The sequence below is a fragment of the Ceratina calcarata genome, unplaced genomic scaffold (assembly GCF_001652005.2).
Source record: "Ceratina calcarata isolate Rehan_Ccalc_2016 unplaced genomic scaffold, ASM165200v1 scaffold493.2, whole genome shotgun sequence".
Lineage (NCBI taxonomy): Eukaryota > Metazoa > Arthropoda > Insecta > Hymenoptera > Apidae > Ceratina > Ceratina calcarata.
This window is the reverse complement of record NW_017173655.1, coordinates 254,845-272,944: the sequence shown is the minus strand read 5'-3', so window position 1 is coordinate 272,944 and position 18,100 is coordinate 254,845. Positions and strand designations below refer to the sequence as shown.

The 18,100-nt window shown below is 33.1% G+C and overlaps 6 protein-coding genes across 15 annotated transcripts in view; 4 read left to right on the top strand and 2 right to left on the bottom strand.

The window, feature by feature from the left end:
• LOC108628088 (uncharacterized) overlaps positions 1-3,724 on the top strand; it is a 9,867-nt gene extending 6,143 nt beyond the window's left edge. Inside the window, exons 4-7 of one of the 2 annotated variants that reach the window (XM_018029782.2) lie at positions 1,574-1,904; positions 2,742-2,865; positions 2,944-3,092; positions 3,183-3,724. In XM_018029782.2, coding sequence (XP_017885271.2) covers positions 1,574-1,904; positions 2,742-2,865; positions 2,944-3,092; positions 3,183-3,243 — 665 coding nt within the window. In that variant the 3' untranslated portion in view covers positions 3,244-3,724. Of the gene's footprint in view, positions 1-1,573; positions 1,905-2,741; positions 2,866-2,931; positions 3,093-3,182 lie in introns of both variants that reach the window. The other variant, XM_018029781.2, reaches the window with a different exon arrangement.
• Positions 1-12,588, bottom strand: part of LOC108628023 (uncharacterized protein C1orf112 homolog) — a 27,720-nt gene extending 15,132 nt beyond the window's left edge. Inside the window, exons 1-2 of one of the 6 annotated variants that reach the window (XM_026816159.1) lie at positions 12,497-12,588; positions 11,845-12,435 (exon numbers count right to left, since the gene is read on the bottom strand). The gene's annotated coding sequence lies outside the window, so the exon portion shown is untranslated. Of the gene's footprint in view, positions 1-9,091; positions 9,225-11,844 lie in introns of those variants that run through there. The other 5 variants (XM_026816160.1, XM_026816157.1, XM_026816158.1 and 2 more) reach the window with 5 other exon arrangements.
• Positions 3,895-7,464, top strand: LOC108628037 (E3 ubiquitin-protein ligase LRSAM1). Of its 2 annotated transcripts, XM_018029688.2 has the most exons (13): positions 3,895-4,134; positions 4,403-4,645; positions 4,711-5,118; positions 5,204-5,233; positions 5,443-5,544; positions 5,615-5,723; positions 5,804-5,965; positions 6,025-6,124; positions 6,196-6,439; positions 6,517-6,642; positions 6,712-6,906; positions 6,986-7,189; positions 7,273-7,464. In XM_018029688.2, exons 1-13 carry the CDS (start codon positions 4,060-4,062, stop codon positions 7,396-7,398), a joined length of 2,124 nt encoding a protein of 707 aa, XP_017885177.1. In that variant the 5' UTR covers positions 3,895-4,059; the 3' UTR covers positions 7,399-7,464. The 2 variants fall into 2 exon arrangements, with proteins under 2 accessions (XP_017885177.1, XP_017885179.1); XM_018029690.2 differs by lacking the exon at positions 5,204-5,233.
• Chrac-14 (DNA polymerase epsilon subunit 3 Chrac-14) lies at positions 8,020-9,097 on the bottom strand. Of its 2 annotated transcripts, none has more exons than XM_018029697.2 (2): positions 8,623-9,097; positions 8,020-8,432 (listed from the first exon to the last, which is right to left on the bottom strand). In XM_018029697.2, the coding sequence occupies exon 2, from the start codon at positions 8,413-8,415 to the stop codon at positions 8,089-8,091; it is 327 nt and encodes a 108-aa protein (XP_017885186.1). In that variant the 5' UTR covers positions 8,416-8,432; positions 8,623-9,097; the 3' UTR covers positions 8,020-8,088. The 2 variants fall into 2 exon arrangements, with proteins under 2 accessions (XP_017885186.1, XP_017885187.1); XM_018029698.2 differs by having other exon boundaries at positions 8,020-8,415.
• Positions 8,824-11,757, top strand: LOC108628038 (gamma Soluble NSF attachment protein 1). The gene is made up of 9 exons (XM_018029691.2): positions 8,824-8,841; positions 9,241-9,438; positions 9,607-9,674; positions 9,745-9,829; positions 9,918-9,935; positions 10,017-10,224; positions 10,300-10,548; positions 10,612-10,854; positions 10,967-11,757. Exons 2-9 carry the CDS (start codon positions 9,389-9,391, stop codon positions 11,102-11,104), a joined length of 1,059 nt encoding a protein of 352 aa, XP_017885180.1. The 5' UTR covers positions 8,824-8,841; positions 9,241-9,388; the 3' UTR covers positions 11,105-11,757.
• LOC108628040 (syntaxin-6) lies at positions 12,589-18,100 on the top strand. Of its 2 annotated transcripts, XM_018029694.2 has the most exons (7): positions 12,589-12,970; positions 13,662-13,861; positions 14,038-14,132; positions 14,231-14,290; positions 14,732-14,964; positions 15,057-15,151; positions 17,869-18,100. In XM_018029694.2, exons 1-7 carry the CDS (start codon positions 12,936-12,938, stop codon positions 17,943-17,945), a joined length of 795 nt encoding a protein of 264 aa, XP_017885183.1. In that variant the 5' UTR covers positions 12,589-12,935; the 3' UTR covers positions 17,946-18,100. The 2 variants fall into 2 exon arrangements, with proteins under 2 accessions (XP_017885183.1, XP_017885182.1); XM_018029693.2 differs by lacking the exon at positions 17,869-18,100 and having other exon boundaries at positions 15,057-17,854.

Sequence of the window (18,100 nt, the reverse complement as noted above, 5' to 3'; positions counted from 1 at the left end):
AATCTTCATTTCCGTTCCAAAGGCTTTACCTTGTTCTCGTTACGAGAAGTTCTCTGAAGAAATTCAAAGTATGACTAGAACGTGGAAACTCCTGACGATATCTTTCACACTCGAATCGTACTTGAAACATACTCCATGGCCAATTAGAGGTAACTTCTATCGTGCAACAGCATGAAATCCGTGAGGATAATGAGAGAAGGTATCGAACAAGTTAAATCGACCAAACTTCTTCTCTTGGTCACTATTACTCCGTTGACCCTGAAGGTAAAATGTTTCATTGAAGCTCGCCACGTAAAGGGGTTTTAATAATGATGCCATCAATCCACCCCCCATCGAGGGGTAGAAAGTCGATGAAACTTCAAAGAATGAGTATTTGGGAAATACGCATTCAAGCCTTATTGTACCTATCGCCAAGTTTTGAATTATAGGTAAAAGAAGAAGAATATTGAAAGAATTTTGGAATAACTAGGATAATTAAATAAGAAAAGTCCTATGATATTTTTTAAAGTATAGCTGAGGCACTTAAAACAGGCCATCTGAATAACTTGGCTCTTATTGATGACAGGAAAAAATTAGTATCGAGGGGATTATCTGGTGTTACTAGTTTCTTGATAAGTGGAAGAGTCAAGGAAACATGAATTACTCTATACACATAATTCCATTTAAAAAACAGGGATGACCTTCATATCTGCTTGACGCCTCCACCTATCAAAAAACTAGTAACACCAGATGATCCCCTCAATACCAAATAATTTTGACCCTGTTTTCCTGTCACCAATAGGAGTCACGTTATTCATGTGGCTTATTTTAAGTTCCTCACCCTGTATAATGAATCAATTCAGATACTTAAGAAACTTAACTTTTAATAAACTAAGTAATCAACTATTTTACGTTTATTCGTTTTAATCGTTCTTCCTAGCTATTCTAAACAGAAAATTGAACTGGGCTACAGTTGGCGAAAAACCATTAGGTAACTCGTTTAGTTGCTTAAAAACGAAATCAATGACACAGGATATCGTTTGTCCCAGTTTTCGGTAAACGGCGAAGTGTTACGACCATTAAATTGGGTTGCTCGAGCATAGCTATCGTTGCCATAAAATTGCCCGAGCCGATATTACCTTGATTCAATTGAACCCGTCTATAAAAATCTAATAGTGGTATGACGTAGAAACGCGATCGAACAATTTATTCAAATGGGAACGATTAAACGAATGGAACCGTATCGTGACTTCCATCGTTCACGAGCATTTCAGATTTAAACAAAATTCCAAAACTCATCTTTCATTGGTTTAAGTAATTTAAAAGGCTTCATACAATCGACAGATTGAATCCCTGACATTTTAAATATATTTCGTAGTTCTATTAAAATACATAAGTCTGATACATTAAAATCTTCGACGATCTAATTAAACTTGGAAACAGATCAAAGATCCAGCAAATAATTTTTGAGACCAGCCCGAGCGGACAGATTTCTCCCAGCGATTCTTCTATATAGAATGACGATATATGTGCAATTTTTATGTATTGATACGAGAGTTAATTTCCTGTTGAAGAACAGAGATTTTGCTTATAGTCTCTTTTCAGAAGGACTCGTTCGACGATGACTCGGTGAAAGAGCAACCCTTGCCGAAGGAAGAGAAAAAAAGGACAACGACACAACAATCGCGACTGGCGATCGTTAACCAACGTGGAAACGAAATAATCGTGACGAGTGAGGAAACGGTCTCGTGGAGAACAGACGTGGGTAGTGAAGCTTTGCCTGTTCTGGCATTAATTCACGATACCGAAGAGCCGCTCGATGTGCCGTTGACTGATCGCGAAAAGAGATGCCTGGCCGTACCTATCGGTGATTCACACGATAAAAAACGGAAGCTACTGAAAACGCGTAACACAACGTCGCGGCCGTAAGTAGAAAAGAAATTGGATTTTCATTATCCCGGAAAGATTGTATCGTGACTAAGTTCTATTTGCTTTGCCCCGTTCAAATCCAAGCAATAGAATAGTCCGACTTTTAACTAATTGTTTAGTATAAAAACGTTTATACTTATTAAAAAGGAAATTCTATTAAAATTAAATAAACGAGTAGACGTGTTTTACAAGAATGATTAAAAAAATTCATACTGTATTAAGCAATATTTCCATTTAGCATTTATTTATCGTGTGTTTTAAATTCTGTCAGCATGAGGACGTTTTTCTTAGAAATGAATCATTTCGTAAGCGATACGTGGAATACTATTTACGTAAGAGGAAATTGTGATAACGTGTATTGATTATTATTTCACCGCGACCGATCAATTTTTCATTAAATTTTTTTTAATGCACAAGCGTGACAAGAGTCTACTTGCAACGTCAATTATCTGTAAGTATAATAGCAAGTAGTGTTTAAAAATGATGTCACGAATTCGGCGATCCGGGAATTTATAGTATCGATGAAAAAAGGGAATTTGTAGAATGTGCTTTCTTGTTGGTAGTTGGAACAGAGGAAACGATTTTAAACTTTATTAATAGACCTCATAATACGTTTCTTCTTTCTTTCCTCAAGGGTAACAAAAAAGTGGATCGATAACAGATTTCTTGATTTAAACGTTCAGACGTATTCAACGAAGACTATGCTCTTTTCGTATCCTTTCAGAATTAAAGACGTGTATTAAATTATTAGTAGTAGAATTGCTTAATAGTAATAATTTTCAATTATTCGAAGAAGAATAATAGCGTTTCAATACGAATAATTTATATTTCAGTGTCGCAGAGACGCAAGCCTCGTCGCAGAAGATAAAAATACAAGAATCGTCCAGAAATATTTTACAAAAAATGGAAATTCCTATGCAACAGAATAAAGCATCCGCAAACAATTCACCTATAAATGTAATAGAACTATTTTAGTCCTTCTAGAATATTAAATTATTAGAGAATGATCTCTGAAATTCCCAGGTGAAATCTAAGTTCGTATCACTGTCGAAGGAAAGCGTACAACCCGAACAATCAGTGTCCAATGAGCCGCATCTTCAAACTAATAAGGAGAAGGAATGTTGGCATCTTTACAGAAAAATGTGTGATAAAGGCGTTTGCGTTTCCTTTGACACAGTTCTAAGGTACCTTTTAAATAAGTGATCTTACATGAAAAATATAAATCAACTGAATTAGGACATTCAATTAATTAAATAAAAATTATTGTCTTTCAGAGGTATGCTTACACCGACGGAATATCGATTAAGACAGAAGGAACTATCACAAAATTTGTAACAAAGTCGATGGTAGCTTTCATCTCTTACGCACAAAGCGATCTCAACTTGTATTCACTTAATTGACAAGCTAATAGAATCAGCTCGTCAATTGTATTTTTAGAATTTAGATAGATTTGTGAGAAGACTAAGATTCCGGTGAATAAGACGCTCGAATTAGTTCCTTCAGATTTTAGATGTATATACATGCGCACTAACTGCCTATTTTTTAGAATACTTATTTCATATGTAAATATATATGAAAGCAGTATTTTAGAAACTAAAAATATATTTAGATTTGTGAATCAATTGTTAATACAGATCGTGACAGGATTACATATAACATAATTTGAAGTACATGTGTGAATGTAGACGTTTCTACTGTTCAGTTTTGAAACAGTGTTAATTATTAGATATACGTATCATAACGTTTTTTATAATATTTGTAATCTCTTTATTTGTATGACGATGTATAGCTAAATAAAATATTTAAATAATTGTTATCAACCGTTTTATTTATTCGGTAAGTAAATCTTGACAAGAACGAAAAATATAGAATTCATACACTTTTCTCTATTCTCTTAATTCCGGAAATATTCATTAATGAAAAGATAATTTTGAAATAAAATTATGTTTCACGCGTTTCTACAGGGTTTACTATCATCAACGTACGTCACTGTTTCATACGTTTCACCGACTGACTGTCAAATTGACAGATGTTGGTTAAGTAGTGTTTTCCTGTTTTCAAAGGTATACACGAAATCACGTGCGAAACCTCGATGGCAGAATGACCTGCACTCGTAATGTTCTTTTATTGTCATGACATACACGATTAATAATGCCTCTACCGCGAAAGCATGGGAACACGGCTAACGTCGATTATAAAGCTCGATTAGAGCACAAGCTATACTTGGTACGTCCCTAACAAGTAAAGGTTAATCATTCATCTCGATCATACGAGTAACCTTCAACTTTAGCCTTCAATTTACACATGCTATAATATATTTATAATACATTTTTTATGATCATTATATAGAGGAATTATAATATTGTTAGATAACCGATATCTTTCCCATTCATTCCGCCGATTTAATTTACTCAATGAATGCTTACATTTTATTAGCAATAACTCGATCTTAACTGCAATTGATATTAATTTCAACTGTCGTCTTTCCTGATAGGCTAGAGAAAATCCAGAACCAATATTCGATGTGTCTGAATGTGCTTTAAAACAAGTACCCTCTGGTATTTATTCATTGTGTAAGGTATTCAGAAAGAAGGTGCTATGGATGTATGATAACAAATTAACTTCACTCTCTGGTGGAGGTGCCTTAAACGATTTGTCATTAATTGTTGTACTAGATATTCATGGAAACGAATTTACAAATTTACCATCGGACATAATGTGTCTTGTGTCTCTCAAGGTATGTGTCGAGATAGAGTAACCGATAAGGGAACCTATAAATTAAACTTTGTATGTATATTTCAGGAACTCTACTTGCAGGAGAATAACATAAGAAAACTGCCAAATGAAATAGTACATTTATGTAATTTAAACATCCTAAATGTCGCAAAGAATAATTTGAAACAGTTACCAGAGGCGATAGGAAATTTAAAACAACTCACTGTATTGAACGTCAGTCAAAATAAGTCTCTCCATAAGCTTCCTAGCTCTTTGGGTTATGCACAACAATTAACACAGTTAAATGTCGATGGATTGAACTTGACATATCCACCGGAAGATATTCTAAACGGAGGCACCATAGTAATTATTGCATTTCTAGCGAATGAAAGTGGTATCGAGTATTCACCAGAAGAATCCGTTTCAGAAACAGATATATCAAGAGATATAAGTTGTGAGGATATGCAAGGGGTATATCATAATAAAGATAACAATGTACATAAACCCATATTACAGGATTATCAACTTTAATGTCGCACTTGCACACTGTGTCTTATATGTTTTAATTTTTTACTTTTAGGCAGCATTTCAGAAGCTAGCAAAAATGAAGGCATGTGGATGCTTTTTTATTTTCGTATGCTTTTTCAATACGTCTCTTTATGTTGCATACTTTTAACTAATTTCACATTTATATTATTACGTGTCTTTTAACAAAAGCCTAATTTCGCTTGTATTATTTTCAAATCAATATAACATTCAAATAAACTAGAATAAATAAGAACACGAAATCATAATTTACGAATTAGCGTCGTTTTATAGGAACATCGTCAAAACGCATTGTTGGAAGTAGAAGAAACTATTAAGCAACAGCAAGAATACGAATTTGGAATTCAGTCGATGTTGAAAGAACATAAAAAGAAGGTATGTCCAGAAAAAAGTCATTAATTTAAGTATATATCGACTTCATTACTTTGTTTTATTGCATCTCTAGCTTTTGGAGGATCTTGCACTACAACAAACACAGCTACAAGACGAACTGAAAAAAGTACAACAGGAAAGAGATTCCAATAGAGTCCGTTTACTCTCCTATCTTTATGACGGTAGCATCAAAATATTTCTCCACTTAAAGATGGAAAAATACCTTTTTTGAACTCACTAACATACTGAGTTTTGTCTTTAGCCGAAAAAGAAGCAGACAACGTTATTAAAGAATTTCTAAGAAACAGTGAAGATGAGAGACAGGCTCAAGTTGAATTAATAGAACGGGAGAAGCAGGAAGAAATGCAACTATTATTTTCATGCCACTCAGAACAATTTATGTTTCGCACAAAAGACACTCTTTGTTAGTATAATATATATAAAGCAATGTTACGTTTATACAGTAATGTATACTTTTTTTAGCTTCGATGGAGAAATTACTTGAAGAGGAGCTTCACAGAACCAGGAAACTGAAAGAACATAGTAAAGATAGAGATTACGCGGCGCAGTCTTTGCTCATGCAGTTAGTAACTTAATGACAATGTTGTTACACTAAAAAGACACGACACATTTATGGTCTTATAAACGTTTCAGGGAAGTGAGAAATAATGATCATTTAGCAAAAATAGTACAGGATCAAGAGAAGAATAGACAAAATTTAATTGATACATTAAGGCAAGATGAAGTTTTGCAGAAGCTTGCCGTTGCTGCACTTTTAGAACGTAGTGACGCACGTTGTTGGAGTATCGTTCAACAGGTCAATTTAGTACAATCACAACTAGCGGCTCTAACAAATATTGAACTGGAGAGAAGAAAACTAGAAATCAATCAACAGCTTGTACGTGTCATCTGTGTACTACTGAATTCGCCAATTATTAGTGAATTATAAAATTCTGTATCATTTTCATTGTTCAGAATGAAATAGCTGAGAAACGAGTAGCTTTAAGTGCTATTTTAATGAACTTGTTGGAGCAACAAAAAGCCAGAAGAGATCAACTTTTGGAAACAATTAATAGCATAGAACAACAACGTTATACCAATGTGAGTACACAAATCTAAATGCTGTTCTACTTCTTCATTAGAGGAATAACATATTTATGTTTCCTGAAGAATTCGAGAAGACAAAGTCAATTTTGGTTGATGCAATACCAATCTCTGATGGAAGCACGACCTCAGGGTTTATTGGAAATGTTAGAACCGACGTTGGTACGACATGTTGCAATAGCTGGTGCATTACACTGCTTGCCATTTTTAGCTTCTCTGCCATCGTTGTTACCGAATATTGATGAAGAACAATTGAAAAGTGTATGTGATATATCAATTTCTTCAAGGCAGACACGTATGCTATTCTCTTGAAAATATTTACGCACCTTTAATTCCATAGATTGGAATACATTCCGAAAGTGATCGCGCTGCTATAAAGCTTGCGGTTGAAAATTATTTAGCTGAAATAAAATTGAATGAATCGCGGACATCTGTAATACCTTCTGCACCACCCGAAGAAGCCTGTACAAGTGCTAACTACGAAGAATACAACACGACTCAGAGCATCAATACTGCCGAATGCGTAATTTGCCTTGATTTACAAGTGAGCAGAACCTACATTATTCACGTTAAACATTTCTGTCATAAAATCGATAATACGATATTATAATTGTTTATTTGTTACAGTGCGAAGTAATTTTTCTACCATGTGGACACCTCTGTTGCTGTTCAGGTTGTGCAAGTATGGTTTCCACGGACTGTCCAATGTGTAGAAGTGCGATACATGAAAAGATTCGCGTTATTAAACCGTGAAATGTAACCGATGATTTTTTAACAAACAATTCCATTTAGATTAATAATTAAGTCTTTAATAGTCTATCGTTTTTAGTGTTACAGTGAGTTTTTCATTCAGAGATTTTTATGCAACATATATGTTTTCGAAGCTCCCGTTTACAAGACGAGTATTCCATCCAATGAAATTTTGTTTCATTACAAAATTCTTGGATTCTAAATGTTACTCTTTTAATCCCTGATCTTCTGCTGTTTTATTGAACAATTTCTTTGGACTGAATAGATTTCCATTAGAGAGAAGTTTGTTTACTTTCAACGTTACTTTTCAGTGCCATAACAATAATATTTTATAAAGATAAAATAAGTAATAATCATAGATAAAATAGGTTTGAATTATCTTTTTTATTACTATTTACTATGCAAAGGAAAAACTGAATATTTAAAAATAAAACAAATAGAATTGTATTTGTTAACACTTGACTACAAATATGAATTTTTATATAAAACGATCAGACATATCTGTAAATATAGTGATACCCTTATAGATAGCGTGAGACTCACATTTTAATTGCAGTGGTTAAGAGTTAATAATGCAACCAACACCACAGGTAGTAAGCAAGCTTTTGTAAATGATAGTTTATAGTATGATAGTTCTTACATGTAATGTATATAAAAAATAGCTTCGAGCCCTTCATCTCCATTTGTCTTCTGTTATTTCTTATTTTTAGGCGCAGCACTTTTCTTTTCTTTCTGAGCTCTTTGGAAATTTTTTAACGATTCTTGCAATGGATCAATGAATTGATCAAACTCTATATCTGTCATTGCTCGTATAACATCTTGTCCACTTATTATTTTACGGTTCCCTCTTTTAGCAATTATATTTGCTGACGATGTTAAATATAGTATAAAGATCGAAGATGCTTTAGCTACTGCGATTCTGGCATCTTTGGCAACTGTGACTCCTTCTGGTAATGCTTCTTTTATAATCCTCGTTACAACCGCATTTGGCAAGTTGAGGTCTTCGAGTTTCTCCGCCATCTGATTTTATTTATTTACTTTAAGAAAGATAATATATTGTTTATTATATACGATGAATGGAGGATGAACAGTTAACAGGAAAACAGGTAAAAACAGGAGAAACAATTAACTGTTTACTACGAACTGCATCATGCTCTAAGGTTAAGACGCAATGTGCACGAATTCTGTGGTCGAATAACATAAAAGATAAATTACAAATGCAATTACCTGATCGGTTAAAAAAGCTGGGGTCGTCAGTAAATTGAGTCGAATCAGAATTATATCAAACCAAAAGTAATACGATTTTTAACACAGTTTCTTCTTATTTCCCGCCAATGTGCAGTTACGCACGCAGCACAGCACGTACCACAAACGTTAAAGTGAATGCATCTTACCCCACCATCACTCCACAAAACACAATCGGCACAATGACACCATATGAGCAAGGTGCAGACTTTTATAATTCACATTTTTTTATAATAAAGTAATAAAAAAGCTGCATACCATTATTCTTTCATCAATTATACCTATTCGTTTCTTAAATATTATATTTAGTTATACTCATTGCATACATGTTTCTTTCCAATAAAGACCTTGTGATTGTTAAGTATAAAATCAGATTAATAGAAGATGATCATAAACAATTGTTTCAAATGATTGTAAGGTTATTCCATAAACTTATTGATATTGAGCATACCGCTGATAAAGTAGACAATGACAAGGGAACGATATGGGTATGGTTTAGATTCGACGAACTGACTCAGCCGCATACGACGACGGTCTCACTTTTTCGTATTGGCGCATGCATACACTGACAAAGTGGCTTGACAACGTTTATGTATTTAGTTCGAACGGTACGCAGAACTTGCGTCGTCTGCACAGTGATTTTGACAAGAGCCGTGCGATAGAGAAGTGAAACCTCCGAGACGGACAGTTCCATTGTTACAATTACCGGAGTTAACGTAAATCAACGCGAGGCACCATTCGGAGAAAAATGTCAAAAATCGAAGAAGGGAACGCTCATATACGACAGGCCGAAAAAAGGTATACGTATTGTCAACGCGTAATGATAAATCGCGAGATTCTGTCAACAATCAGTCTAATTTTCGTCAATCTTTTTATATGAAATCGATACGGCTCATTGTCCCGCGGTGTAAAAATAATTTCGTTCTATCGATCCGTTTTGTGAAATATGACAAATCTCTGTTATAGCTTAAAAACATCGCTATTAAAATGGAGACCCGATTTCGAAGTTGCTGCCGAGGAATACTCGACCGCAGGTAAAATATATACAAACAAGTAGTAGACAGAACGACTCCGTACAATTAACTAACTATGAATCTCTTTCAGCAACTTGCTTTAGAATAGCAAAGTCTTATAAACAATGCAAAGAATGTTTAATGAAAGCTGCTGATTGTCATAAAGAAAACAAATCGTATCCTTTTTTCAAATTAATCTAGCACATTAGGTCAGTACTATCTTTCACACTTTTCACAAATTGTTCTTTAACTTCAATATAAAAGATGGTTCCATGCTGCAAAGTAAGTCCTTTAGACGTTTCATCATATTATATCTAATTAACATTACACATCATCGTCGATTACAATGTATGCAATTTTCAGATGTATAGAACAGGCTGTACTTATTTGCAAAGAGATGGGAAATCTTACGGATGTACCAAAATTAGCAAATCGTGCCTGCAATTTATATCAGATGCACGGTTCGCCTGAATCAGGAGCGAACGTGCTCGACAAAGCAGGGAAAATGTTAGAAGCTACTGAACCAAAAGAAGCATTAGATTTGTTTTCACACGCTGCTAACGTTGTTATGGTACAATACACATTACAATTTACTTTTTTAATTATTAGTAATATAATTAAAATTGTATAATATTTTTTAATAAAGGGCGAGGATAGCCCGCGTCATGCAGCGGAATATATGAGCAAAGTGGCAAGATTACTGGTTAAACTGCAAATGTATGATGAAGCAGCGAACGCTATTCGTAAAGAAATTGGAATGCATCAGCAGATAGATCATGGGCCTTCGATTGGGAGATTGACAGTGGCATTAGTGTTAGTGCAATTAGCTCGAGGTGATCAAGTGGCAGCTGAGAAAGCATTCAAAGAATGGGGGAATTATTGTGAAGCTCCTGAGGTGCGACTTTGAGAAATCGAAAATATCCTAATTGCCTTCTATCATTCATTCATTTAATTTCAGATCAATACGTTAGAAATGTTGTTGCAAGCATATGACAATGAAGATGCAGATGCTGCGAGAGCAGCATTGAATAGCCCTTTCATTAAGCATATGGACGTTGAGTATGCTAAATTGGCCAGAGGCTTACCTCTACCACAACAGGAATATGCAGTGCAACCAGCTGGAGTTACAGCAAATGCAGCAGAATCATATTCGTCCCCCAATGCGTCAAAGTTAATGGAAGAAACTAAAAGCGGAATTGAAGTGAGCAATCAGTGTTTTTTTTATTCGATCGTCGTAATTGTGCATTTTAAGGATGTAACTGATTATTAAGAAACTACGATCTTTGTTAATTGGGGATCACCTTATTTTTTAGAATTTGCGAGTTAATGAATCTGAAGGACCCAGTAAAATGGCATCTGAGGAAACAGTAGAGAAAGATGGGGTGGAAGCAACATCTTCAAAGAAAGAAGAGAAAGACGAAGATGATGATTTTGAAGAGGGACTATGTTGATTACTCGTATCTATCGAAATTGGATTGATTCATGTCTTCGATTATAAACAAAGTTTATTTTGTAACAGGTATTATACCATATTAATCCAGAGATATATCTAATGCCTAACATGTTCTTTACAGGCACGCTTACACATATTATGTATACTGGAAGTGTCTAATCATGTTAAATTATATGCTGGCTTGGTGAAGAAATTATCAGAGAAACTGTACGAATATATATGTATGTACATATATATTTATATATTCATATTATGAACTATTTGATTCTTAAATATATGTTCAGAAATGTGATACCTGTAAGAATGTTGTACTTGTTTAAAGCTATAGCTACATGAAACGTATTAAGTGTAGTTCTATTTATGTATAAGAAATTTCACGATGACAAGTAAATATGTAATATACAAGCATTTAAGTTGGATAGAGCGTACGAATGTAATCTTCAAAAGACACTACTTAAATACTGGCAATAGCTTTGTAAAGATTTAATTTTCTAGTACATATTTATAGGGCATCTTCAGCGAATATTTGCATATAACTGCAAGTTTTATGTCAATAAAGATGTACAAACTACACAGATATATTTTAATAATCTAATCTTATGTTCACAAAATGTAAAGATATGAATAATAAAATAAATTTTGTTCCAAGTACCAATTCCTTGTACGTATGCACATACAGGTTATAAATTTCGAATAGAAACTTATTTAAAGAAATACACATTATATCTGAGTACTCACTTGTTTCTGATGTTCCAATATTACCGCTTTGTAGCTTTCAACCAGTCCAGTACGTATGTCTCCACAAAATAAAAAAATCAACACTCAACACAACAACGTCACAAGTGTAGGAAACGTTCTTTCACGCGTACCGCTTTTAAAAGATTGCCGCAAAATAACGTAACACGTGGTAACACGCCACACCGGCGTACTCATCTATATATATATATGTATACGAAAAGAATGACATATTGGAACAGAATAGTCTTTTTTAAATATTTCGCATAGATATTACTGCTAAACAAATCTGTGAATTGATACTGAAAATTTATACATTCCCGTTTGTTTCTCAAATCAGTGCTACTTTTACTTTAGAGCTTTCATTTCAATTCATCACAAAAATGATCCATACTAATGTAACGTACCACTTAATTAACTACGTGTAACTATTAGATTATAAATGAAATTGAAGCAAGTCTAAATACCGTAACTCGACAATACCTCACTTCATAATTTGTAATGGACATCCTCAAGATATTGGCGCGCAATTTTCACTCAACTACGCAAGTCTGCGCATATGTAGATGGGCAAGTACTATCGTGAAATTTCTTTCTACAAATTACAATTACAATAGCAATAATTTAATGAAAACAGTGACATCGCATACGCTTACAAAAATGTGTGCATCGATGATCGTGCATTAATTTCTGAAATTATTATTTATGTCTGACTGTTACATCGAGTCGTTTCGGGTGACGTGCCACTGTGAGCTTCGCTTTAAGCGTTCCAACGTGAAATCAATATTACAGTGGCTGGTCGTTTTCAGAGAGGCGTGTTTGCGCACGAACGTTAAAATCGAATAAATAGTCGTCTGCAGGAGGACCGAAAGTAGACGTCACAATATACCACGACTGGTCGTGGTACGCAGCATAACAGACAGTGGGGTGCAAGCAAGTGTCAATTTGATTATTGTCATCGTTCCCGAGAGTGTCTACTGATATTTGTCAAGATCGTTTGGAATTTCCACCGATGATCGACAAATCGCGCACACGTATTCCTGTGGGTGCCGTGAGGCGGCGAGAAAGGCCACCTCTTTAAATTAAAAAGAAGGAATGACGCTGGCGAATCCGTTCTTTGTCGTCAAGGAGTAAGTAAACCTTTCGCGGTGTTACGAATTTTTTGACTGAAAATAGAATTATAAATGATGATATGGCAGGCCTCGTTGTAAAGCTATTGTGGTTGTCAATGTTTAAACTTTTTCTCTTTCCCTTTTTGCGTGACACCAAAATGCATCGCATATATACGCATAGATCGGACCTTTAAGAATAGTCGCGAAGTAAAGATTCATTACAAAGGAATCCCTTAACGACATTCATGGACACGTTTTTTAAGATAACTTATGTTAATTATTACGTATCTTATCTTGACATACGCGTGAACACTACAGATCTAATCTCATTTTTTTCACATATAATTGTTTTGTTTATTCAATTTAACATACGTTTGGTATCTATCAATACAATTTCTTGCACATGCTTTAGATTAGATTTACATATTTTTGTTTTCATGTTTACGTATTTTAATATCAGTCTGAAAATTGTGCAAAATTTTATATATCTTATAGTCGTTATTTTTCTCCCCCTCCAGTTCTGTTTTAGTACTTTACTAAACTGAACAAATTATCGTGGTGGAATAATTGTTGATACATGCAGCGATTCGCGTTTTCTTTAACTATATACATTATAATATATCAATATACACGAAATCAATTTATTTTTATGAATCTATTGAATCTTACTTCTTGTGCAATATACGCATTACATATTTCTGTCTCCTAGCGAAGTTTGTAAGGCCTTAAATAAAAATCGTGGTTTATATGGGCGCTGGACCGAATTGCAAGATGTTGTTGTTACGAGCCCGACTAATGTCAATGGGGGAATTCCAATTTCACGCGATGAATTAGAGTGGACTACTACCGAATTGCGGAAAGCCTTACGCTCGATCGAGTGGGATCTCGATGATCTAGAGGACACGATCCATATCCTTTAATACATCCACACATACGTTATACGCGATACAATTTTAATTTTTTAATAAACCGATGCTTCTTCGAAATATTTTTTAATTACGACTTGTGATCATTCGGTTTTTCTCCCATTTTCAAATTTATATTCTACGTTATCCTTAGCGCTTTACGTATGAATATGTATATACGTATTTTGGAAAAAAATCCGACGAAGTTTAAGATAGATAACAAAGAGTTAACGGTCCAACGAAGCTTTATCGAACAAACGCGAGAAGAAGTTAAGGTATTTTATTAACAATAAATGTTAATCGGTAGTTTAGTACTCAGTTACGAAATGTTTAGTAAAAATATGCAAAGTGATATTTTATTTATTTTTTTCAGATCATGAAGGACAAAATGAACTTAAGCAGGGGTCGGGATCGTGATAACACGGCAAGACAAGTAAGTGTAATAATCTACTATAAACACGATATATTCTTTATCTTCCTCGCATATCGTATTTTTTAATGATATTTACTGCAGTCATTTTTATTATGTATGAATGAAATTTAGAAGCTTACGTAAATATTTTTCGAAGATTTTAAATTTCTCCCGCAAATTAATAATTCTTTTACGTTGCGACATCTACTACATCGAACTGTCAGAGTAACGTAAATCAGCTGTAGTGTACGTCTAGTCAAGTCGATGTAGTTAAATTATAATATTTTTAATGGACTCGTGAATAAAATAGTGATCATCGCATTAGAAACGAAATGGTTTACATGGTAGATCAATATTTATTGAATTATTCTTTAATGTATAATTAAATAAACCACTATTATACTGTCTTTGAATTTTCTACTTAAATATTTGAATGTTTACATAGATTTCTATTTTTTCCAGCCTCTTTTGGACAATAGTCCTGCAAGAGTTCCTGTCAATCATGGTACAACAAAGTACAGTAAACTGGAAAATGAAATTGACAGCCCTAACAGGCAGTTTTTAAGTGATACGTTGCAACAGCAAAATGACATGATGAGACAGCAGGATGAACAATTAGACATGATGGGAGAAAGTATCGGCACACTTAAAACAGTGTCAAGACAAATTAATAATGAACTAGATGAGCAAGCAGTGTAAGTTTCGTTCTTAATCTTGTTTTTCATTGCGTCGATAAGTGGAGATTATCCGAGTGAAGTATGTTCATATATATTTCTATCTGTTTCAGTATGCTCGATGAATTTGGTAATGAGTTGGAGGTGACGGATTCTAAATTGGATGCAACAATGAAAAAAATGGCCAAAGTCCTTCATATGAGTAATGGTAACTATAATAATTACATTCCTGCTCCTACTAGTGCAACATCTAGTGTTTCTAATCTTGCCTCTCAACCTTCTTCTCTATCAGTCTTTTCAAATGTGATAACTAATTGTTTCTTGTGTTCTGGGGAGTGAATAGGTATCATTATCATACAATTCCACTATAATTATTCAGTACTCCTTCTTTAACTGTTTGCCTCTATCTACAGTTCATTTTACAAGTTAATTTGGCTTCACTACTGACGCTTGATTTCTATATAATCCAAAGTTAACATGTCTACTGAAAAATTATAGAACTTCCTCGTGAATCTGATAATTCATTCTGTCTCTACAATAACATTGCATATCATAATCACCCATGACAAAATTCGTTTCTTATACACTTTTTAAACTAATTTCAACTGATATTCAGCACTGTTGCACTCGTTTTCTATTTATTTCGTTTTATTACTAGGTATATGTGTAGTATTATACTGATAAGTAATTACCTAAAAATTGATTTAAAAAAGGAATTTATATGATTATTGGGAAAAAGAAGTATCAAAGTTTCGTGTCAGCAAGGCATATTAAATACTTCGTGTTTTGTTTTAACCGAGAAATGTTTCGGATAAAATGTTAGTCGTAGTAAGAGACATAAAACAAAAGAGATGCATACACATTAGCAGTAGTCATTATCCAAGTATTAAAAATTTTATGCCATCTTCTTTATTCTCTTATATGAATATAAAAAGTCAGAAATTGTATCTTGGTACATATTCTTATATATTCTTTTATTCTTTCTTGATATTATAACGAACTCATTTAGAGCTATTGAATAATTAAAAAATTTATGACTTGGAAGAATTAAGGAGCCACGTATATTCAATTCGAATAAATGCCAAAGATGTAGTATAAAAATGGACCAGTCGCAGTTACAAAGAAATGATTAGCTTCTGAATTGTATTTAATTAAATGAAATGTAATAATGTTTTACGTAGTTCAATAGGCACTAAAGCGTTGTATGAAATTAAATAGCAATATCGTTGAATTATTGTATATTTAAAATTTATGGAGGGATTAAATTGAATTGTGTATATAAGTACCTCAATACACAGGAATCTCAAAAGAATGCCAAATACTATTTATGCCAAATACTGCAAGTGTCAGAATAGAAATAACTATTTAGCACAAGTAATTTGTGCCTGAAGAAATTTTAATATAATAGAGTTATAGACAAGTACATATATATATGTATAAATAATATTAGAGAAATACTTTCAGTATGTTTTAAAATCTCTGATACTTCTACTTCCAAATGTATACAACATGTGATATTAGTATATTGGTCGAAGTAGAAAAACATAGTTTAGTACACAGTATTGTGAAGTAACATAAATATTGCGAAAGTACCAGTCAGTTTAAGTGTGCAATGGATGTAAATGGAAACATACGATTTGAAGGAACGAGGAATAATAAGAAAAAAAAGAAAGAAAATGTGACAAAAGCAGAAATAATTATTTGTACGTATGGTGGTGTTGCTGATTGATTGTTTCTTAATGCGAATAACGTTGTTCAGAAAACTGTAGACAGTTCCAAACTCGATTTTAGAAAGATGAAACGTACTAAAAAGTATTGAAAATTAGATTTTAAAACATTTACTCCACTGTTAATAGAGTGTTACAAAATATGATATTGTGAATTCATACACAAAACAGAAATTGTTTATACTCATATGTATTTAAAAGAAATGAAAGGAAAAAATATATAATTTATTATTTCTCATAAATGACCAATTGTGAAGACATACTGATGAATAAAATCTACGATTTTATTTATACTGTACATGTTACTACTAAAGTACACGAGCTCCTGACCCATTCAAATTATTCAAACGATTATATTATGTGTGTCCAAACGATTAGATTATATTATGTAAGAAATCGTTACATATTAAATTCTGTGTTTGAGAGAAGACAATTAAACTTTCTTTGATTAATACCAATTCTCAACAGTTTGCTTTTTACTACGGAGTCCTTGTTTTCTCGTCTACATAGAAATTAGAAACTCAATCTCTCAACCATGGAATATAATCTTTTTTTCTATTACTCCAATATGTTTATGAATGTGTGTTTTATATCATTCTTTCCTAATTTTTGCTTTTATATATGTATGTGTATATGTTTATGCGAACATAATTTTTATATACGTGTTTGTGCAACTAAAAGGAAATGAATACATATAAAAATTATCGTTTCGGAGCTTCTATAATACAGTGAATGTTACAACTATTGCTTGTTATTTATGAATCACTTCAACTTAAAACGTGATTTTGAAAAAAGATACTGAGTTAGTTAACATATTGATTCCTTGCACTCCATATTTTTATAAATATTATTGATGCTTTTAAAGAATTCTTTGTTATATTACACTTAAAGAAGTGAATGCGTTCTTTTTAACTTGCTAATATTTTAAAATATGAGTGCAGAGTATCAATAACAGAAAATCTTTAGTGTTGTTATAAAATGCTTGTTGAAGAGTGCATGTTGAAACTAATTGTACATTGTGTTTATCTATTTGAAGAAGGGCCAAATACATAAGTATTACTTTTTCTTATACGATACCCAAAATATGTCACTCGTTTCATTTTACCGTCGTTTATTAAACGGCGGTAAAATATCTGTTGAATTCTTGATGAATTTTTTTATAAGTGACGCATGTGATGTTACTTTCCGTTTGTTTTAGATCGGAGACAATGGGTAGCCATTGGAGTGTTGACCGCTATATTGGTGTTATTAATAATTTTATTTATAATTAAATAAGTCATTTCATTTCTCCTAGCTTCCCTAAGAGTTTATTGGTTCTTCTTCATAGCATTTAGTCGAATGTGTTATATAAATCCTGTTTTATTAATAATAAATTATCAATAGCGATATTATTCTATGATCCATTATAATAAATACTTGCAGTTATTACA